Source organism: Vulpes lagopus, chromosome 3 (genome assembly GCF_018345385.1).
Source record: "Vulpes lagopus strain Blue_001 chromosome 3, ASM1834538v1, whole genome shotgun sequence".
Classification (NCBI taxonomy): domain Eukaryota; kingdom Metazoa; phylum Chordata; class Mammalia; order Carnivora; family Canidae; genus Vulpes; species Vulpes lagopus.
Window position 1 is genome coordinate 29,279,665 of NC_054826.1, and position 23,656 is coordinate 29,303,320.

Sequence of the window (23,656 nt, forward strand, 5' to 3'; positions counted from 1 at the left end):
TAAAATTACTGTGACGAGGTTCACTGGAAAGGGAAAGAAAGGAAGGTGAACCATTTTTCTTCTTTCGCAGCTGTTCTTGACCTTCCACTCAAGGCTAATGGCACCGCCCTCCCGCCCCGGAGGCTATCAACAGGAGGAAGAAAAGAATAAACACGAATTCGATATCAGAGAGCGCCCAGCTAGGGGCAGATCATTAAAGCAGGATGACACCATAGGATGTGACTGCCAGGATACGTGGGCCTCGCTGGGGGCGGGGGGCGGGGGGGGGGGGGAGCTCCAACTTTTAGCCCAGACCTGAGACAAGAAAGAAACCAGGCATTAAGCAGCGGTGTTCCCGAGTCCCAAAAGAGAACAAGCTTGGCGGGCAAAGGAGGCCAGGATGCGTGGAGAGCAGAGAGGGAAGGACAGATACCTAGCGAGAAAGGTGCCAGGGCGGGCCCAGAGCATTCAGGGCCTCAAAAGAATAGGGAGGACTTTGATTTTGATTAACAAATGTCAAGAAAAGCCACTTGAGGATCTTAAAAGAGGCTGGAATCATTTCTCATATTTATTCTTATATTTTTATTCACATCTGAAAAGGCAACTCCGGCTCTTGGGACCTTCAGTGGAGAGTGGGTTACCCTGGGGGCAAAGCGCCTAACTTCGCCTCCGACCCTTCCCCATCCTGGGCCTTCAGGCCCGTCTGCAGAGCGGAGGCGGGAGGGAAGGGGGTCCCAAGGAGTCGGGGACAAGGACCTCGGCCCGCGCAAACGCACAGCACTTAACAGCTCGAGACAGAGAGCTTCCGGGTCTCCGCCGACGGGTCTCTTTTCCTCCCCACGCGTCCAGAGTTACGGTGCAGAGCGGGTGACACGTCCCCGCCAGCGCGAGCGCGAGCGCGGAGGAGGAATCTGCCTAAGATTCGGGGACTCGTGGCTCCGCGGCTCACGACAGCCAATGGGGAGGAGGAGAGCAGCCAGGGGGCGGTACCCCCGCGGGCCGGGCCGCGCCATTGGCTGGCGGCCGCGTCGCTCGCCCGCGGGGCCACGTGACCGCCACCTCCCGAGCGGTCGTCCCGGCTGGGTGTTCCGCGCCTCTCGGCCGGTGCGCCGGGCGCTCCCCGCGGTGCCGCCCGGCCGGGCCCCGCCTTCCTCGGGGCCGGGCGATGGGCGGGGAGGGGGACGGGCAGGTTAAAGCGAGGCCGGCCCGGCACCGGGCTACCGCTGCCCGCGCCGTCGTGTCCCCTCGCTCCCGCCACGGCGGAGGACGCGCCGGGAGGCCCAGGAGCGACAGGTGAGAAGGGAGGGACAGTGCCGGCCCCGCGCCGGCAGCGGCGCCCCTGGGGGCATCCTGGCCCGCGTCCGAGGCCCGTGGCGGGAAGCGCGGGCGTCGCGGGTGGGCGTGCGTCGGAGTTGTACCCGCGGGCGGCGGCGGCGGCGGCGGCGGGGGCGGCAGCTGGGGGGGGGCCCCGGTCTCCCGCCGCCGCCGTCCCGCCCCGGCTCCCCGCTCCCCGGGCCTCTACCCCCCCCCGCCCCCCGCTCCGCGCCCCTCGCCCCTCGCCCCCCGCGGATAACTGTGCCGTTCTTCTGCCGGAGCCTTCCGTCCAGCCGTCTTGAACCCAGATAACCGGGAGAAAGACCGAGGAGACCGGAGCCACCAGCTCCACCCAGCCTCCCCCCTTTGGACAGATGGGGAGACTGAGAGGCTCGGACACGCGAGAGGACTTCATTATCTTGGCTTTTAAAACCACTTACCTGGTTAGGTACAAACGGGGAACTGTACTTCTTGCAGTCTCGTGTAGGCCAAATTGGAATTCTTTCGCTGGGTAAGATGGAGAGACGCTGAAAGGACCCAGAGAAGGCCAGATCCTTGCCTGATGTTACACAGCAAGTCATTTGCCGAGATGGAACTTGCTCCCAGCTCCCCCAAACTCAGACTGTCAGGCTGGGCCCCTTCCTTTGCACAGATTGGGGGACCACGTGAGTTAGAAGCATACAGGACTTAAAACTTTCTGGCACCCTAGTATCGTTTTTCCACCCCCACCCCCTCCTTATCTCTAGGGACTTTTATGTAAAATCTGGAACTCATGTGAGATCCAGTATTGGGTTAAGCAGAAGTTCTTGTTTTTGAAAATCAAGCAAGATTGCTTCTCGGCCTTTTGGGTACGACCAAGTGAAAATCGAGTTAGAAATGGAGAGCCAGTCCTGTTGGAAGAAATGAGCACATTTTTTGTTCCTTTTAAGAATCTCAAAGGACAGACTTAGTAGCTTTCTTATTGAACAAATACTATATGCCAGACACTGCACTAAGTACTCATGTTAGCTTTATACAACCTGCAAGTCAGATAATATTATCCCCATTTTACAGGTGAGAAATTGATGTTGAGTAAAATGGGACTTTTACACCAATGCCATACAGCTGTTGGATAGTGTAGCTGGGATCTGAATAGAGATTTGTCTGATTCCAGTATATACCCAGTGATTCTCTTATGGACGTCACCTCACTGGCTCTGAGTCACCCAGGGTACCCGCTTGCATCTCATTCCTGAATTTGCCTGAGAATCTGAATTTTAACAGATCTCTGCATTTGAATATCATTGTACTATAATATGTTGCCTCCCAGGGGAAGATCTAGAGTTAACATAGTTAGGGCTTTGGAGAGGTTTAGACTAGATTTATGAGGGGTGAGCATTTTGAACATTGACATTACTTTTAGTGAGCGTAAACCCCCAAGCAGATGCTTACCAAACTGTAAATTCTTGATGTAGCTTAGTTATGGTGTATGGAGGTGGAAAGACAGGGTTCACTCCTTTCTCTTTACTCCATAGCTGTTAACCTATCATCCATTCACTCGACAAATGTTTAAGCACTTATTAGGTGCTGTATATATGGTTCAAGGCACAGGAGATACAGCTGTGAACAAAACTGCAAGTTCCTGCCCCATGAGAGAGAAACTATAAGTGAATGAATGAATGTGAATGTATATAGTGCAAGACAGTGAGAAGGGCTATGGAGATAGATAGATAGATAGATGATAGATAGATAGATAGATAGATAGATAGATAGATAGATAGATAGATAGATGTAGATAGATAGATGTATATAGTGTGAGACATTGGGAAAGGCCATGGAAAAAAATAAAGCTAAGTAAGGGGAAGTGGGGGATAGGAAGGCAGGGCAGAGATGGGCCCAGGAGGGAGGCATGGTGTTGGTAGTGGTGCCGTTTTATAAGTTGTGTCTGAGAAGGGACCAATTAGGGCAGTATTTGAGCAGAAACCTAAAAGAAGCAAGAGGCAAAGCCATGAACCTAGCCCCGAGCAGCATTCCAGTTAGAGCCAGCAAAAGTAGATGGAGGGAGGAACCTGCTTGGCTTGTTTGACTCTTGGCTGGGATATGAATTTGAACCCAAAGTGTAGTTACAGAGGTAAATTTTACATTGTTCCTCCTGATAGAGAAGGTAAATGAAAATGTTACCAATGCATGTGTGTTCATATGAAAGATAAAAGTAATTTCACTCTTATTCCTTTACCACACCTGCTTCAATAATGTTGTGTAAACTGCTTCAGGCAGTTTGTTACCTTGACTTATTAAAATTAATAAGATTCAGAAGTGAGTTGAGCACTTGACCACGAAATATTGATTTGAGCTAGCTCTTAAAACTTCTTAGCAAGGAAACGAATTTAGGGGTGAGTGGTATTTTAGAAAGAGAGGGAGCCTTGGAAATTGGAAAATGAAGGTTGAGAATCTGGTCCTGCTAGTTGAGCAAGTGACTAAAGTAAAGGATTCATAATCTGTTCTCAGATTTATTCAGGAGGCAGTTGGGAAATGTATATAAAATCTTTTTGAAAGCAGTGAATTACTGTGAAGGAACTATTAAATAATTCGATTGTGGTTTTACATTGTTATTTTCCTCTTGGGTATTTTACTTTTCTGTCTTACATTGGGCTTTATACCAGAAATGATATGTCATAGTGCTTGTACTACTGTATAAGCCTTATGGTGGTTCTTCTTTTTGCATCACAGACATAAAAGAACATTGTTGATTATTTGTGATGACAGGAAAATAGAAAGACTTTTTTGTCTTCATTCCAATTACTTGAAACTTCACCTGTTTGTCCATTTCAATAAATATAGGTATACCACCTACACACCATTAGAGGCATTGTGTCAGGTGTTGGGTTATGTAGGAACGAGGATGCCTTTAAATGTATACTCTAGTTTGAAAGACATGGAACCTTAAGTACTAAAGAATTATATGGAATATGTCAGGGCAGCATAGCCACAGAAGTTTTAACCTCTTTGTCCTGTGGCATTTGAGGTGAACCTTAAAGGATTAGGAAAAGGACCAAGATCGATGGAGATAGAAGGGAAAGGCATTCCAGATGAACGAACAACATGAGCAAAGACCCAGAGAAACAAAGGATGTGTAATATTTTCGTGGATTGGTGACTAGAACAGTAGTGCATGAAAGGAAGCAAAAGAAAGGCAAGTTCAGCTCACTGATAGAAGCCTGTACTAAACTTTTTAGACTATATGCAGGAGGAGGTGGGGGGCCATTGCAGGTTTTGAAGGGTGTATCCAAATGGTTTGATCTCATGTTGTTATTGAATGCTTCTTTTGGAAGAAGAGGCAGCATAGCATTTGGTTAAAAAACGTTGGTTCGGGGATCCCTGGGTGGCTCAGCAGTTTAGCGCCTGCCTTTGGTCCAGGGCATGATTCTGGAGTCCCAGGATCGAGTTCCTCATTAGGTTCCCTGAATGGAGCCTGCTTCTCCCTCTGCCTGTGTCTCTGCTTCTCTCTCTCTCTCTCTCTATCTCATGTAAATAAATAAAATAAATAAGTAAATAAGTAATAATAAGTAAATAATAAAAAATAATAAAATAATAATAAATAAATAATAAATAATAAAATAAAAATAAATAAAAATAAGTAAATAAGTAAGTAAATAAAATCTTAAAAAAAAAGTTAGTTCCATTAAGTGTTTAAGGCTGAAATATGTCTGTAATTTTCAAGTTGTTGAACGGAAAAACTCCAAACCAGTATGTTTGGAGAGTGCAAAAGTGCAGATGTAGCAAAACATTAACAATTGGTGAATTGTTAAATTGTGTAATAGGTGAATTGTGAATATACCAGTGTTCCATGTATCATTCTTTTAACTTTTCTGAAGATTTGAAAAGTTTCAAAATAAGCAACCCAGAGACAGAATAGGTGTGAATCAGACAGGCTTGGGTTCCAGTCACTATTCCAATGCTTATAAGCAGCACGGGTACTGGAAAATTATTTCCAAACTACACAGTCCACGCCAATTACAGCCTAGTTTAGTTGAGATTTTTCCACTTAAGTGAAGAGAGTCTTTTGGCAGAGGACTTGTTCACATTAATATTAGGTTAATGTTAAAACTTCAAGTTTTCCAAAAACTTTAGATCTAGGTTACTATATATAGTTGTTATTTATTTTCCCTTCTCTGCTTTTGGGTTATTCAATATTTTCTGTGATTTCATTTTATCTCCTATGTTGGTTTTTTAGCCATAACTGTGTTATTAAGGGAATTGCACTAGAATTTATAGTAGGAATCCCTAATTTATCATAGCCTATCTTCAGTGATACTGTACCCTTTTGTGTCTAGCATAATACTGTACTTCTAATACTATGCTTCCTCTCCTCCTACTTTTGTTTATGTTAATATATATTAAACATAAAGTTGGCCATTTAACCATTTTATTTTTTTTTAATTTTATTTATTTATTCATGAGAGATGCAGAGAGAGAGAGAGGCAGAGACATAGGCAGAGGGAGAAGCAGGCTCCATGGAGCCTGATGTAGGACTCGATCCCAGGACTCCAGGATCACGCTCTGAGCCAAAGGCAGATGCTTAACTGCCAAGCCACCCAGGTGTCCCATTTAACCATTTTAAATTTACAGTTCAGTGCATCAAGTACAGTTCACAATGTTGTATAACTATCTGCAGTCGATATTTTTAAAACTTAAAATAGAGACTGTAATTATTAAGCAAGAAATCATTCTATGTAGTTCCTGGTAATCTCTAATCTATTTTCTGTCTATAAATTTGCCTGTTGTAGATATTTCATATAGGCGGAATCATATGGTGTTTGTCCTTTTGTGTCTGGTTTCTTTTGCTTAGCATAACAGGTTCAGAGTTCATCCATAATGTAGATGAGGAGTATCAGAACTACATTCATTTTTAGTGGCTGAACAATATGGCTTGTACCAGTTGTATCTGTCCACTCATCTGTGGGTGGATACTTAAAGTTGTTTCTACCTTTTGGGTGTTGTGAGTAATGCTGTTATGAACAGTGGCATATAAGTTTTTGTTTAAGTCCCAATTTTTAAATTTTTTTGGGAGGTGTTATATACCCGAGAGTGGAATTGTGTCCTACGGTAATTCTCTCTGTTTGAGGAATACCAGACTGTTTTCCACAGTGGTTGCACCATTGTACATTCCCACCAGCAGTGTATCAGTTATCTTTTCGAGAAACAAAAATCAGATTTTAAAAGTCAAAGGTAATTCTTTTTGGAGTTTTTTGTTAAAATAACTTTTTAAAAATAGAGGGTAGTTTGTCGATTAACAAAATATTTATTAAATGTCTTCTCTGTGTGCCAAGTTTTATGCTACAAATTGTGAGAGTATGCAAAATGTGTGAAACATCTCCTTGAATTATTTTTAATTTAGTTGAGAAGGTAAAGCATATATTGAACATTTATTGAACATCTACACAATGGGAACTCAGAGAAAAATGAGATACCATTTATGTGCTAATGATCAAAATACTTTTCCTTTCTTCATTTATTTTTCCAGTTTTGGCTTCTCTCTTGTACTTGACACCTCCAAGTGCTCAGTGAACATCCTCATTTGGACATCTAATAGAAATTTCAAATCTATGAAACCTAAAGTCAAGCTTTTTGTTGTCTCCTTTCTTTCCATTTCCTCTTCCATATTCCTGTACATAATTCTTCCTTTTGTGTGGTCAATCTCAGATTCATCTTAGATTTGTTCTTCTCCTTTACTGTCTCTTGTCTGGTTGTACACTGAAAAGTCAAACCTCTTCCATCCCTGCCCAGTCTGAGGGTTTTATCGATTATCTGTTAATAATTATTTTAACCCTTTGATTGTGGGTAAAACCTGGGTTTCTTATTTATTTTCATAGGAACTTACTGATCTATCATGTGCTAAGCATTGTTTTTGGCACTGGGGATACAGTATGTGTGAGAAAGACTGTAATAGTTTCTTTAATGTATAAATACATAATATAATTTTAGAAGTCACTGTGAAAGTATTATGAAGGAATAAAGCCAGGTAAGGGTTTAAAGAATGATGGGATGGAGTATTATTTTTATTTGGAATGGCCAGGGAAGGTCTAAGGGGATGATACATCAGCTGAGACCTAAAGGATGAGAAACAGCCTCCAAAGACCTGGGGGTGATTGTTTCAGGCAAAGAGAACTTGAGCAAATTCAAAGACCCTAAAAAAAGGAATCAACTTGGCATGTTCCAGGAAAAGCAAGAAAGGCAGTAAGTAATGAGGTGAAGAGGTAGGCAGGGTTCAGATTTTGTAGGCTATTAGAGAGTAGCCCAGATAAGATGTGATGGTGGTGAAGAGTGAAAAGTGATTAGATTCCAGATACTTTGGGCAGTAGAGAGAAGAAGAATATCTTATCTGAAGTAGAACAGACAAGAGTTACTAATGGATTATATACAGGATAAGATTGATTAGTGGGGTAGGGAAAAGAAAGACTGACTTCTCGGTTTGGAGTCTAGGTTCTTTTGTTTTTAAGATTTTATTTATTCATGAGACACAGAGAAAGGCAGAGACACAGAAAGAGGGAGAAACAGGCTCTTCGTAGGGAGCCCAATATAGGACTCGATCCCCTGACCGGGATCAGGCTCTGAGCCAAAGGCAGACCCTCAACTGCTGAGCCATCCAGGCGTCCCAGGGGTCTAGGTTCTGATGCATTGTGTCTAGCACATTGGTTAGCTTATAGTAGGTGCTTAGTAAATATAATATAATGGAAGACCAGTACCCAGTCTCTAGGAGCTCACATAGAAAAGTTAATCAATCTAGCCATGGAAGGCTTGTTGGCACTAATGAACATTTATGGAATAAGCAAGGGTTGCAAACTCATAGAACAAAGATAAGATGGGTCTGAATTTTCATCTGTTGAGGACCAGTCTTTCCTTTTCCTCCAGGAGTTCCTATGCTCTCAGTGTTAATTTCTTAATCTAGGTCAGGGGCCCGGAATAGTAGTTTAGGCACCAACCATCCTGGCCTCAGGAACCTGTGAGTGGGATGGAGAGTGGAATGGAAGCTATGATCTTCCCTGGATTTGTCTGGCAACAAACAGTTAAGTTGGAGGATCAGATGGCACTGTGTAACTAGAGACTCTCCCTTAGTTGTACCTGCTTATGGTTGTTTTTTTCTAAAACGATCTTAAGCCTATTTCTGTATTCATAAAAGGCAAAAAAAAAAAAAGTAAAATATTAATCGCTTAGTAGGAAAATAATTAAAGAGCGTAACAGACCAGAAGATGTAGTAAGATAATACATAATCATTTATCAAATGAATAATATCTGAAAACCTTCTCAGAAACCTTTAGGGTTGCTGTACTGCCTGCAGATCAAAGTCTACCTTTTTAACCTGGCACATAGGACCCTCCAGAATCTCTCCCAGGTACCTTGGCAGCTCCTTCTTCTACCAGTTCCCCATGTACATCTGGTGCTTTAAACATTCTAATTTCTGATTCTTTTCTAACCTCGGAACTATATCTGAGTTTTCTTCTCCCTCCTACATTTTCCAAGTCCTCTCCTTTCAATTCTGACCTAGAGTTTAGAGCCCAGGTAAGACATGAGACAGGTTCTTCCCTTGAAGCATTTCTAAACTAGTCCAGCTCTTGGAGATATCTCCCCTGTGTAGATGCTGTGATCATAGTAGTCAGCAATTTCAGTTTTATGTAGCAGTAAGTTGTGGCACGCACATACAGGTCAAACAAAGCATAACTACGGAACCATAATGTTTCAGAGGTAGACTCTACCTTTGTCCTCTGAAAACGATTGCCCCCTGAAAAGGCATTTCGGTTTCACAAATTGCAAAACTGCTATATAAGCACCATTAGTTAAAATGATATGCTATAATTACCAAAAGTAGACATTGTTTTGCTTATAACCCAATCTTCAAAAAAAAGTTGGCTGACCACTCTTGGGCATATATAGAAGAGATGCAACCTCTTGGGGCGTCTGGGTGGCTCAGTGGTTGAGCGTCTGCCTTTGGCTAAGGTCGTGATCCTGAAGTCCTGGGATCGAGTCCTGCATCGGGCTCTCCTCAGGGAGCCTGCCTCTCCCTCTGCCTATGTCTCTCATGAATAGGTAGATAAAATCTTTAAAAAAAAAAAAAAAAAAAGGAAGAAGAAGAAGAGATGCAACTTCTCTTCTAGTCCAGTGCTCTAGCTTCTCATTCACATGGGAATGATGCCAGTGCTGCTGGTTACTCATATGGATCAGACCACTTTCTAGGTAGTCAAAGAAGAAAGGACAGAATATCTTTCCTTTTTGTGCTGCTTGACCTACTGTTGTACTTTATGTATGAATATGTAAATGTATTTTTCAAATGTTATGTTTTTTTCTGCAAAGTAATGTGGAAAGTCCAAGTGTCTTCCCCTTGAGCCTTTCCTTTTCTCACTCTCGGTTATCAGTGTTAATAAAGGGAGAAACTACCCTAGACAATCAATACAGTAGAATTGTCTTTTATTGAACTTCATGGGATGAATAGTTTGTATTTCAGTCTCCTTAAAATGGATGTCTGGATGTAGGCTCTATTCCAAGAATAAACACTGTCATCTCTTAATTTTCATGAAATAATTGATGAATACTGTAATTAAAAGCAGTAACTGGTTTGGGAAGTAAGGGGATTTTTGTGCAGAAAGGAATATTTGAAAAATATGTTCTGAAGTAGATATTTCCACTTGAAAATAAATACTGCTTTGCATCCTACTTTTTCTGTATTTGAGTTATTTGCTTAGCAGATGTTGTAGTTCCTACTTTAGAAAGCACATACCTGGACATTTTGGGGGATACAAAGATGAATGAGAGTGGAGCTTGCTCTCAAGGAGCTTCGTTAGTATGAAGGTCATACCTACAATTTAGTTTAAGGCACTTTTAAGTGTAGTTTTATGTTGCTTTGGGTTTTAAGATATGTGTGAAAAAGAAATATAGTGTTGAAGAGAATTTTAGAAGGTGAATAGGACTGATAAAGGAGACTAGATGACTTTTGGGTTCAGACTGATGGCTGTGTCAGTTCTACTTCTAGGATTGTTTGTGGATGGATACCTAAATTTTTGAGAGCTTGAAGTGGAAAAGGACCATGGCCAAGAGTATAGCAAATGGAGAGGGCACAAGTTTATGGTTGTCAGTGGTAAGTTTATGGTAGCAGGGAGGTAATAGTGAGATGTGAAGCATAGCTGAATTCTAAAGTGTTTGGAAGTATCTGAAGTTAGAGAAAGCTAATTAGATAGGTGATAGGAATAGTGCCATGCTCTAACAGAGCTATGCTTAGAGTCCTAAAATCTGGATTTTATTACTTGGCTCAGTCACTTACAAGCTAAATAAATTACTATATTGAGCAAGTCCTTTCACTTTAATAATCTGTTTTTAAAGTGGGTTTCTTAGGGTACCTAAGTGGCACAGTTGGTTAAGTGTCTGATTCTTAAGACAGAGAATGATTTCGGCTCAGGTCATGATCTCAGGGTCGTGAGATCTAGCCCAGTGTCAGGCTCCACACTGGGTGTGGAACCTGCTTTAAGATTCTCTCTTTCTTTCTCTTCCTCTACCCCTGCCCCCATCTCTCTCAGATAGGAAGGAAGGAAGGAAGGAAGGTAGGTTGAGTTTCTTATAGATAGCATATAGCTGAATCTTATTTTTTTAATCTAATCTGACATTTGCTACCTTTTAATTGACTTGTTTAGACCATTCAATTGATGTAATTATTTTTATGTTTGTTTTAAATTTTACTGTCTTGCAAGCTGTTTTCAATGTGTTCCATTGACTTTTGGTCCCTTTTTTCCTTTCTTTGCTTTCTTTTGGATTGAGAATTTTTTATGATTCCACTGTATCTCTACAATTGACTTACTGTTTATACCTTTAAAAAATTAGTGATTACTCTTGGATTTATAATATACATCTTTACATTTTTTTTAAGATTTTATTTACAATCTTAAAACTTATTCATTCGTAAGAGACACAGAGAGAGAGGCAGAAACATAGGCAGAGGGAGAAGTAGGCTCCCTGCAGGAGCCTGATGTGGGACTCAATCTCAGGACCCTGGGATCACAACCTGAGCCAAAGGCGATGCTCAACCACTGAGCCACCCAGGTGCCCCTACAATATACATCTTTAATCAGAGCCTGCCTTCAAATAATAATCTATCACTTCACATCTAGTTTAAGACCTTACAATTTCCAATTCCTCCACCCACTTTTTGTGCTATATTTATATATTTTATTTTGCTTATGCTATAAACAAAATACATTACTATTTTTGCTTAGATGTTTATCTTTTAAAGCAGCTAAATATATTTTAAATTAAAAAATGAATTGTATTTCATTTCCGTGTTTTCCATTCCTGGACTTTATTTCTTTGTTGTGTATTGTGTAGACCTAGTTTCTGATATATATGTATGTGTATATATATGTCCTTTGTATATATGTATATATAGTAGTGATGGTCTACTAGAAATTCTCTTAGTGTTTGTCTGAGAAAGTTTTTATTTCTCCTTTATCTCCTTCAAAGATATTTTCTATGGGTAAAGAATTCTGGGTTAACAGTTATTTTTCTGTGATAAAGGTATTACTCTGTTATCTTCTGATGTTTCAAATAAGTCTGCTATAATTTTTGTCTTTATTTCTGTGTGTTTTGTTTGTTTTTTAATTTTATTTTAATTAATTAATTAATTAATTAATTATTTATTTATTTATTTATGATAGTCACAGAGAGAGAGAGAGAGAGAGAGAGGCAGAGACATAGGCAGAAGGAGAGAGAGAGAGAGAGGCAGAGACATAGGCAGAAGGAGAAGCAGGCTCCATGCACCGGGAGCCCAAAGTGGGACTCAATCCCGGGTCTCCACGATCGCGCCCTGGGCCAAAGGCAGGTGCCAAACCGCTGCGCCACCCAAGGATCCCTGTTTGTTTGTTTTTTATTTTTTTTATTTTTTTTTTAATTTTTATTTATTTATGATAGTCACAGAGAGATAGAGAGAGGCAGAGACACAGGCAGAGGGAGAAGCAGGCTCCATGCACCGGGAGCCCGACGTGGGATTCGATCCCGGGTCTCCAGGATCGCGCCCTGGGCCAAAGGCAGGCGCCAAACCGCTGCGCCACCCAGGGATCCCTTGTTTGTTTTTTAAAGATTTTATTTACTTATTTGAGAGAGAGAGTGAGCACAAGTGGGGACATGAGGGCAGAGGGAGAAGCAAGCTCCCAGCTAAGCAGGGAGCCCCACATGGGGCTCAATCCTAAGACACTGGGATCATCATCTGAGCTGAAGGCAGACGCTTAACTGACTGAACTACCTAGGTGCCCTGTTTAATGTGTGTGTCCGAGCCAAAGGCAGACAACCACTGAGCCACCCAGGTGCTCCTTAATGTGTGTTTTTAATTTGGTTGTCATCAGGATGTTATCTTTGTCTTCAGGATTTTATTTTCATTTTCCATAGCTTGAATATATGTATAGGTGTGGGGTTTTGTTTGGTTTTTGTTTCTATATTTTTGTTTTTTGGTATTCTCTGAGATTCTTGGATCTATAGTTTGGTGTCTGTGTTTAATTTTGGAAAACTCTTGGTACTATGTCTTCAAATATTTTTTTTTAATTTATATTTTATTTTACGATAGTCACAGAGAGAGAGAGAGAGAGAGAGGCAGAGACACAGGCAGAGGGAGAAGCAGGCTCCATGCACCGGGAGCCCGACGTGGGATTCGATCCCGGGTCTCCAGGATCGCGCCCTGGGCCAAAGGCAGGCGCCAAACCGCTGCGCCACCCAGGGATCCCTCAAATATTTTTTCTGACCACTGTTTGTCCTCTCCTTTTGGGATTCCAATTATACATAAGTTAGATTGTTTAATATGTCCATAGCTCTTGAATGTTCTCTTACATTGTTGTCATTGATTTTTTTTAATTTTGTGTTTCTCTTTCTTTTTCAGTTTGGGTAATTTCTATTGACCTGTCCGCAATTACATGGATTCTTTCTATGGCTCTGTCAAGCATGTTGATGATCCTGTCAGAGGCATTCATTCTTCATCTGTTACTGTCTTTTTCACTTTTAGTATTTCAATTCAATTCTTTCTTACAGTTTCCATCACTGTTGGACTTTCTAGCATTAATTTTTATCTTTTTCCGTCCCAGATAGCAGCCATGTAGGGCAAGATTTGGATTTTGTTTTTTTCTTATGCCTCTTTTGCATATCTTAGGTTTGGAAAAGCCTTTTCACCCAGGAATCACTAAAAGCTGTTCCAAAATAGAAGGACATAAGAAATGTATTCAAACTAGCTTGGCCTGAGTAGGAAGTAAGAAGAGAGTTATAGACGAGTTGCATTGAGGAATGAAGAGTTGCTGTGTGTATCCACAAATTTGATTGACTTGCTCAGGGTAAGTGGTCATCTAAATCTGTTCTTTTCTTCTTTATGTACTTAATAAGACCATCAAGTAACATTATTTTACTCTTACTGAGTGGGATGACCAGCTATAGCCCTTTCTTCCAAACAAAATTAATGTGGATTAATTTTACAGTAAAGGGTGTATTTTTCTATCAATTCCAAAATAGGAAATTTTCTGAGTCTTCCATCTAATATATCTTATCGGTATTTGGCTAAAGTCATAAAGTTGTGTGTTAATTTGTTCTTTGATTCATTCAAATATTTTGTAAGCCTACCATCTCAGAGTCGTTATACATTTGTTGGTGATTACAACGATGAACAAGATATCCTTTCCTCTAGGAGCTGGAGAGACTCTTACTTAACTAACACAAGATGGAGAAAAATTCTTCATGGTTTATACTTTTGGGAAATCCTATATCGAGTGACTTATTTGCTTTGACTGGCTAATTATGGTTTGTTGGTTTTGTTTTGTTTTGTTTTTTTGGTTTTGTTTTCCCATCAAGACATAGGAGGGTCAAATAAAGAAAGTAAATATGAGATAACTACCTCCAAACTGAAGTCCTTTTAATTCTCATGAATGAAAAATAGAACCGTTAAAATGTGTGAACACTGAGAATTACTTGGTTAATTCTGGTGTTTTTTTTTCAGGGTAGGAGGCTGAAGTGTCTATCTCCAGAAATGTCTTTGGAAAGTAAACAACAACATGATCTGTCACTCAAGAATTCAGTTGAAGGAAATGACCAACACAGTCCTCTGTCTAATATGCATCCAGAGCTTGAAAAGCAATCAAGTACTGACTTCAAGCAATTTGAAGTCAATGATCAATGCACACTTTATCGTAGGATCCATATGGAGCCTCGAGAGAAATCAAGTACTAACTTCAAGCAATTTGTCATTAAAAAACTGCAGAAGAGTTGCCAGTGCAGTCCAGCCAAAGCCAAAAATATGATTTTTGATTTCCTTCCTGTTTTGCGATGGCTCCCAAAATATGATCTGAAGAAAAACATTTTAGGGGATGTGATGTCTGGTTTGATTGTGGGCATCTTATTAGTGCCCCAGTCCATTGCTTATTCCCTCTTGGCTGGCCAAGAACCTATCTATGGTCTGTACACATCATTTTTTGCCAGCATCATTTATTTCCTGTTGGGTACCTCCCGTCACATTTCTGTGGGCATTTTTGGAATATTGTGCCTTATGATTGGTGAGGTAGTTGACCGAGAACTACACAAAGCTGGCTATGACACTGCCGATAATGCGCCTTCTGATTTAGGACTGGTTTTGAATGGGAGCACGTTATTAAACCAGACATCAGACTGGATATGTGACAGAAGTTGCTATGCAATTGCAGTTGGCAGCACTGTGACCTTTATGGCTGGAGTTTATCAGGTAAGAAACAATGGAACAAGTGGTTATTGCTAGCAGAAGAAATCACTGTAAAAAAAAAATCACTGTACATGAAATCTCAGGTCTGCAAGGGATGTCTGAGATCATAATAATCAAAGCTATCATTTACTGACTGCTTAGGATATATGAAGGATAGAGCCAAAATTCAAACCCTGATTTGGCTTTACAGGTAAGATAAGACTGCTTCTTTTTTCTCAACTTTAGGCTACCTCTTAGCCAATCAATTTCAGTCAGCCAGATTGTAATTATATGCTTGTAAAAATGTTGACCAGAAAGGGACCTTAGATCATTTAGTACAACTCCTTAATCTTATATGCTGAGAAACATTGGGTTTGCTTGAGTTTATTTGTGGTTGGTTATTGGCAGAGTCAGCATTAACAAGCAGGAGAAGGGTAACAGGATAAGGGTTGGCAAAGGGAGGAGTGGAGGAGGTCTCAAACTATAGGTGTCTCCCCTCCATACTTTACCCGCCTCCTGCCTGCCTTTAGGTTGGCTGCTCTAGTGAGTGACCCTCGCCAAAGAGAGCAATTTTCTTGGACTTCTGGGGAACAAGTTGAGAACCACAATTTCATATTAATCAGCCAAAAGAAAGGATTAGAAAATGAGATTCTCTTCGAGTCTCTCATAGAATCCACTAACCCGCCATTATTATCGTGCCCCTGTCTTTGGCATCCAGGAGTCATTGCCAGCATTAAACCTCTTCTCTGTTCCAATATGGGCAGAGGAAGAGTAGCTCACTTTATATGGTGCCTGGTGAAGAGGAAAAGGAGAAGTGGGGGATGTGCAGAAGACTGGTGTTCTGCAGGGTCTCTTTTTCTTTTTTCATTAGTATGTCTCATCAAGAATGAGGAAGGGCTCGGCAGAGTTCTGAGGAATCATTGGAAAAAGGAAAAAATAAAAGTTCTCTTTGAGGATACAGAATTAGTATGGGAAGTAGTTTGGCATAATAAGCACATATACCCTGAATGAGAAGAGTTTCTCTGCGTGAGGCTAAAGAAGTGTGTTCTATAATAATTTTAAATGTGATTCTTTGATATGAATCCAGTTTTGTTTATCAGTTAAAACTTCACTTTATTATAGAAATGATTTGTAATTTAATGAAAATACATGGTTTTTTAATTAGGAGAATTTTTCCAATTTCAGTTTCTATAATTTCTTGTGGGTCTTTAAGAATTATTTTGTTTTCAAAAAGGTCTGAACTTTATCCACATTTAAGAAAGATTGTATAAGACAGTAGGAATCCTAACTACTTGTCTCATCCAGACTGAGTAACAGTGTGACTTTGGGCTAGTTGCTTAGCCCTCTGAGTGTCAGTGAAATGAGCCCTCCCTTTGTAAAATGAGAGCCCTCTTTGTAAAACTGATGTACAATTGTGTTTTTCCTACCTCCGACATTTTGCGATGCTCTGATGGTATGTCTCCACACAAAGCAATGCCGGGGTATTTATTAAGAGTGTTTGGAAGCTCTTTTCCATTTATATTTAACACTTGTATATCCTTCCTTCCAGGTAGCGATGGGCTTCTTTCAAGTGGGCTTTGTTTCTGTCTACCTCTCAGATGCCTTGCTGAGTGGATTTGTCACTGGTGCCTCCTTCACTATTCTTACATCTCAGGCCAAGTATCTCCTTGGGCTCAGCCTTCCTCGGAGTAATGGTGTGGGCTCGCTCATCACTACGTGGATACATATCTTCAAAAACATCCATAAGACCAATATCTGTGATCTCATCACCAGCCTTTTGTGCCTTTTGGTTCTTTTGCCAACCAAAGAACTCAATGAGCACTTCAAGTCCAAGCTTAAGGCACCAATTCCTACTGAACTCATTGTTGTTGTGGCAGCCACATTAGCCTCTCATTTTGGAAAACTAAATGAGAAATATAATACCAGTATTGCTGGGTCTATTCCCACAGGGTTTATGCCACCCACAGCACCGGACTGGAACCTAATTCCTAGTTTGGCCGTAGATGCAATAGCTATTTCAATCATTGGTTTTGCTATTACTGTATCACTTTCTGAGATGTTTGCCAAAAAACATGGCTACTCAGTCAAAGCTAATCAGGAAATGTATGCCATTGGCTTTTGCAATATCATCCCTTCCTTCTTCCACTGCTTTACTACTAGTGCAGCTCTTGCAAAGACCTTGGTTAAAGAATCAACAGGCTGCCAAACTCAGCTTTCTGGTGTGGTTACAGCCATGGTTCTTCTGTTGGTCCTCCTAGTAATAGCTCCTTTATTCTATTCCCTTCAGAAAAGTGTCCTTGGTGTAATCACCATTGTAAATCTCCGGGGAGCCTTACGTAAGTTTAAGGATCTGCCCAAAATGTGGAAGGTTAGCAGAATGGATACGGTTATCTGGTTTGTTACCATGCTGTCCTCTGCACTGATAAGTACTGAAATAGGCCTGCTTATTGGGGTTTGTTTTTCTATGTTTTGTGTCATTCTCCGTACTCAGAAGCCAAAGACTTCATTGCTTGGTTTGGTGGAAGAGTCTGAAATCTTTGAATCCATGTCTGCTTACAAGAATCTGCAGACTAAGCCGGGAATCAAGATATTCCGTTTTGTAGCCCCTCTCTACTACATAAACAAAGAATGTTTTAAATCTGCTTTATACAAAAAAACACTCAACCCAGTCTTAGTAAAGGCAGCTCAGAAGAAGGCCGCAAAGAGAAAGATCACAAAGGAAACAGTGATTCTCAGTGGTGTCCAGGATGAAGTTTCAGTGCAACTTTCCCATGATCCCTTGGAGCTTCAAACCATAGTGATTGACTGCAGTGCAATACAGTTTTTAGATACAGCGGGGATTCATACGCTGAAAGAGGTTCGTAGAGATTATGAAGCCATTGGCATCCAGGTTCTGCTGGCTCAGTGCAATCCCTCTGTGAGGGATTCCCTGGCACGTGGAGAGTATTGCAAAAAGGAAGAAGAAAACCTTCTCTTTTATAGTGTGTATGAAGCAATGGCCTTTGCAGAAGAATCTCAGAATCAGAAAGGAGTGTGTATTCCCAATGGTCTAAGCCTTTCCAGTGATTGAGAAAGTAGATGGAAAGAAGAATGATGTCTAGCCAATAGCTTAAGGTTTGAAGTATGTAATATTTTCTAGTTCCACAGTGGAAAATGTTGTACTTGAAAATTTAACCTATGGAGAGATATTATTCCTTTGAAGTTGATGGCCTTTGTAGATACACAAATGCAGTAGAACTTATAGTTAGGCAGAATCAAAAAGAAGAAAATTTTGTGGTTTTAGGCCTTTTTGCAGATATGAGGTATTCTTGAAATTAAATACCTATTGAATTGAATTGTAAAGTAGGCTTCAAACTCAATTACCATGCTGTTTTAGAAGATAAGCATTTGGACTCTTCCTTCTCCTGGAGGTAAAGCTGACATTGACGTGAGAAGTGCTAGAGGCTACTTGATGTGACTCTTAGGAGAGAATAGAAAGGAGGCAGGGAAATAGTGTTGTACCTGCTCTGATACCAGCAGGTCAGGGGACTTCTGTGGCAAAAGATTTGTTCTTACTTGTACTTCTCCGGTCCCAGTCTTTGCTCCCTATGGCAGTAGGATCTCTGGCTTTTAGTAGGAGAGCACCATTCCTTTCCTAGGGCTAGGAACTCCACAGGCATAGTCTTATTAGGAATTTGATGGCTGGGTGGGCTGATAGGTGAAATCCTATCAGCCAGCCCCATGTTACTTAGAACATTCTTTGTAATACATTTGATGTTTTTATTCATGCCTCTTTATTTAGAGTAAGTAAGTAAGCAAAGAGCTCTTCTTCATAATCGGCCAAATACTAGGACACCTCCATGTCTTTCCTGTGATCTCAGTCTGTCCCTGTTACTGAGTATTTCTCTACTATTCTCTACTATTACCTCTGTTGTAGCTTTCGTTCATTTAGTGTTTCCCACAGAATCTGTCTTATACTGCTACACATTACCTGCTACAAGATTGCCAGGTAAAGGGCAGAATGCTGACTACACAATTCTAGACAGCATTTTAAATGAGCTTGAGGCTACTGTAAGGATGGATTGAAAAAAAGAAATGATTGACGGTTTCCCTTAAGAATTTGTTTACTGGGCAGCCCTGGTGGCGCAGCAGTTTGGTGCCGCCTGCAGCCCGGGGTGTGATCCTGGAGACCCTGGATCGAGTCCCACGTCAGGCTCCCCGCGTGAAGCCTGCTTCTCCCTCTGCCTGTGTCTCTGCCTCTCTGTCTCTATGAGTAAATAAATAAAAATCTTAAAAAAATAAAAAAATAAAAAAGAATTTGTTTACTTAGCAGTGAATTTTTTTTTCCTTTCCATGGCATTTTAGCAAGGGTCCACTGGGGATTGACAGTCTTTCTCAAATAGAAGCTACTATTCATCTTTATTCAGTTCCTTTTGAAAAGCAAGAATGTCCCACATTAAAAGCTTATTCCGTATGTGGACCTTGATAGTCAAGAAAAAAAAAAAAACAAGTTTTCCAAAGTTAGGACTAGGAGAATAATTTTTCAAGATTGAAACATTTACCCACACTATTTAAAGCAAGCAAAATAATAATTACAGAAATGTGAATCATTTTTTAACTTGTTACTACATTCTAAACAACTTAAATATTTATGAGAAGCAAACCCTATCTGTTGGGCATCTATTGGAGTTGGACACTTTTAAATATATTTAACTTTCTTTTTGGTTCCAAAACCTTCAAGTGTTGCTTTTCTACTGGTAGAACTCTGTCCATCTGTTTACATGGAAAATGCCTTTCTATTAAAGCAGTTTCTCAATAGAAAAGCTGGATTTCTGTCTTGAAGGTGATTGACTTCATGATTAAGTATAATAGTACTAAATTTTGACGTCCTTTTAGAATTTAAATCTAGAATTTCAAAAGTACTAGCTGCTGTTTGTATTTGTGGGTTTTTTTTCCTTTTGTTTTTAGCCACTATTTGCCCTTTCTATCCAATTTTAGGAATAGTAATAGTACAATTATAGTGTCTTGGTTAGTTATTTATTTTTAATCCCTCTTATCCACCCCCTCACCCTCCAGGTTTGAATCCAGATGTCGAATGCCATGTGAGAAAGTAAATGAGTACATGTTAAAGATGACCCTATAATTTAGCAAACAGTAGCACAGAAAAAAAAAAAAGGATCCAAAGAATTTAGAAAATGCCTTAGAATGGAGTAACAGGATCTTTTACCTGACATTTCTGTCCATATATGGATATTAACAATTCTGGAGTTTTACGCAATTAAGCAAATTCTTGAATTATGTTCTGGTTTGTTCCTCTTCTACCCAGACAAATATACAGGAGATTCTGCTCTTGGCAGCCACTTGTAAAAACATTTAAGATTCACTGGAATTTATATCTCATTTCTCTGCTCAGGTTGCAGTCCACCTTTTGTGACACATTGTTGGTTGCTAGTATTTAAAGAAATCAACCTAAAGCCAAAATCTAACTCACCAACAAAACTATTTTCATTTTCTTTTTTGCTCAAGGTTTGGACTTTAGTTCAAAAGCTGATACTTTACACACTTTATTGATACAAAAATATCTTGCTTATGCTACACTTTAGAGTCTAAAGCATTTTCTCATTGCTTATTGACAAATGCATAAAATTCTAAATATCTTAAAATAGTCATTTAATTGAAACATAGTGTATATATTCTTGATGGTTAAAAACTTAGAGCCAGAGACAGAGTATGCTAATGTGCAGAGTAAGGATAACATTCAAGAGGAATGAAAGGAATATACTGTTGAAAACAACTCTTGAGGATGCCTGGGTGGCTCAGGGCGTGATTCCCGGGTCCCGGGATAGAGTCCCACATTGGGCTTCCCACACGGAGCCTTCTTTTCTCTCTGCCTTTCTCTCTGTGTCTCTCATGAATAAATAAATAAAATGTTTTAAAAGAAAAAAGAAAAAAACCTCTTTGACCAAAAGAGGGATAAAGGAGAGGACTAAGTTGAACAGGATACAATCTGTTTTTAGCCCCATGTAGCAGTAGGGAGATCAGAAATAGGAGCCACACCTTAGTTTGACAGCAGGGTCGGAACTGGTTTTGGTTTCTAGAAAGGGAGGGTGGATTCACCAAAGATGAAAGAGCTGAGGAGCATGTGGAACCCCAGAGTTGGGGCAAAGGCCCAGTTGACCTAATCTGGAGCATAGACTGAGTGACTGTAGCCTCTGATGGTGGTAAAAGGGACAAATGTCTAGTTGACAATTATTATTATTTTTTTTTAGTGGAACCAAAGGAAAATCTGGATGGTCCAACTTAGCTTTTAAACAGTAGTAGTCATTGAAGCCAGAATTTGTTGGTAAATTTACAGTATGATAAATGGTGATCTTTAAACATGTATCAAGATGTTAGATGAGTTCATTAGACTATTCTAATGCTAATGAACATGTTTTAACAGGAATAGTTATTCTCTGCAGGTGTATACTTAAATAGTTTGTCACTGAAGAACGAACACATTGTCTGGGTGTTAGCCCTGATCTTATTATAAAAATGAGAAAAAGGCAGTGAATTTCTTGGGAACTAAAATTGAGTCTTGAAGTTACAATGATAAATTTCAGCTCTATGGTCTTTGTTACTGTTCTTAATGAATTGTTTTCCTCTATATATTGCTATAGATGAGCTATAGGATCTTTTTTGCACCAGTGTAGATAATACCTCACTACTTACTGAGGACCCGTGCAGGGGTCTAGAGTCCTGGGCCAGGTGCTTGGACTATGGTACCAAATCTAGTAGATGGGCCATATGGTAACTCTCCTAGGTAACACTGGGGCACTTGGAGGAGCTTTCTGGAGGAGCCAAGCTGAGCCTGGACCGAGGTCTGAACAGGAGACAGGCAACTGAGGCAAACAAGGAGACATGGATGCCCCTGATCTATTTAGGGAATGATTCTACAGTGAGATCGCAAAAACCCAGTCAACAGAGTTTAGGCTTTTTGTTTAGTTTTTCTGTTCTTTGATGTTTTTCTTTTCTCCACCTGTTTTCTTTATCTATTCTAGTGATGCCTTAATTTGAAGCTGGGTTTGAAAAACTCGGAGGAGGAAATTAGATCTAGGAACCTTTTCAGTTTTGAACTAACTTAGCTTTTTTCCCCTTTTGTATTAAGATTTTATTAGATAATCAAGATTGGAATCATCAAGTGTTAATACAAAAATGAAAAGTAGAATGGGGGTCTCCTGGGTAGCTTAGTCAAGTTTCTGCCTTCGGCTCAGGTCATGATCTCAGGGTCCGGGGATCAATTCCCCTGTCAGGCTCCCTGCTCGACGGGAAGCCAGCTTCTCCCTCTGCCCCTCCCCCTGCTTCTGCTCTCTCTTTGAAATAAAATCTTAAAAAAAAAAAAAAAAAGAAAAGTATAATGAAACAGGCCAAAATAATAAACCTGCTTTGTTATCATAGCCTATTATTAAAGTAAAATATTATTGAAATACTGTAAGTTAAAGGTACATTTTAGTTGTGTGTGTGTGTGTTTTTTTTTTTTTTTTTAACATTAGTAACTCTAGGGAATGAGAATTTAGATGTGGGAGTAGGGGAAGATTTATTTTTATAAGGTCATTTTTATCCTGACAAGGACTATTGTTTTTAAAAGTGTTTTGCACCTATTTTTTAAGTAAACATGTTAAATACAGTTGGGAAAGTTAAATAAGCAATATACTAACTAGTGGGTTTTTTTGGTGTGTATTCTATTTTTCTCTTAGTGATATAAAAGAAGGAGGAGAAATTGAATTGTGAAAACTAGAATAATGAAGGACACTAAATGCCCTTATTTGAGATACCATGTTTGCAAGTCTACACTGGAACCTTGTACCTTTCTTGGACTTGAATTATGGCTCTGAAAAAGGCCAAATAATTATAATCTTATTTTGAAATACCAATGACAGAATTTCTAACTGAAGGTTTTTTAGTTGGCAGATAGACAAGCAGCCTTAGCCAGAAGAGATTTTTAACGGCAGCTTTAATAAACTTACTTTAGGGAAGTTCTCTCCCCCTCTTTCCCATCCCCTAACCCTAAAATAATAAGAAACCGGGAATCAAAAAACTCCTGTCTTTTTCATTCAAATCAGGTGGGAAATTACTATTTAAGTTCTGATGCTACTATGATTTCTCAAAAATTGGTGGGAACAAATCAATTTATATGAAATGCTACCCTTTTTGTCTCTGCAATTTTATATACAAAACAAGACATTATCAGGTGATAGGTGAATGAACATAAAGTCTCAGTTCTGTGTACTCAGTATACTGCCCTGTTTTTTCAGTTATTCACAGCTAATGACTTTAGGAACATATTTTATACCACATATATCTTTTTTAATTAAAGCAAGTGCCTTGATGCCATTCCATATAAATCAGGCTTAACCCTTTTTGGGATGAGGATGAGTTGATGGGTTGCAGCTTGTTGCAGGAGAGGGGGGAGTTGGTTAATAGCAGGTCTTTTTCTTCTGGAAGGATATGTTCGTGTTGTTTATTATGTAAGATCCAACATGTGTTGAGATCTAGAGGTGTCATTTTAATTTCTGCTAATAAATTGTTACGCTAATAAAATATTACTCTGTGTCTAAATTATTTAAGTGCAACTAAGAAACACATTCAGGTCACCAGTAAGCTTTGAAATGCCATCTCTTTATATTTGCAGAGTGATTCAGTTA

General features: G+C 40.0%; 2 protein-coding genes across 2 annotated transcripts in view; one reads left to right on the forward strand and one right to left on the reverse strand.

Moving 5' to 3' along the window:
• Positions 1–1,819, reverse strand: part of PDE6A (phosphodiesterase 6A) — a 73,933-nt gene extending 72,114 nt beyond the window's left edge. The window contains exon 1 of the mRNA XM_041749549.1: positions 1,734–1,819. The gene's annotated coding sequence lies outside the window, so the exon portion shown is untranslated. The remainder of the gene's footprint in view (positions 1–1,733) is intronic.
• Positions 1,047–23,554, forward strand: SLC26A2 (solute carrier family 26 member 2). The gene is made up of 4 exons (XM_041749550.1): positions 1,047–1,272; positions 13,446–13,623; positions 14,280–15,017; positions 16,543–23,554. Exons 3-4 carry the CDS (start codon positions 14,310–14,312, stop codon positions 18,061–18,063), a joined length of 2,229 nt encoding a protein of 742 aa, XP_041605484.1. The 5' UTR covers positions 1,047–1,272; positions 13,446–13,623; positions 14,280–14,309; the 3' UTR covers positions 18,064–23,554.
• Positions 23,555–23,656: the final 102 nt, after the last annotated feature.

What these genes read in the sequence shown, in the direction of transcription:
- SLC26A2 (XM_041749550.1), top strand. Translation starts at nt 14,310, where the DNA reads ATGTCTTTGGAAAGTAAACAACAACATGATCTGTCACTCAAGAATTCA. An exon ending in TTATGGCTGGAGTTTATCAG is followed by an intron (nt 15,018 to 16,542) that starts GTAAGAAACAAT and finishes CCTTCCTTCCAG; the next exon opens with GTAGCGATGGGCTTCTTTCA.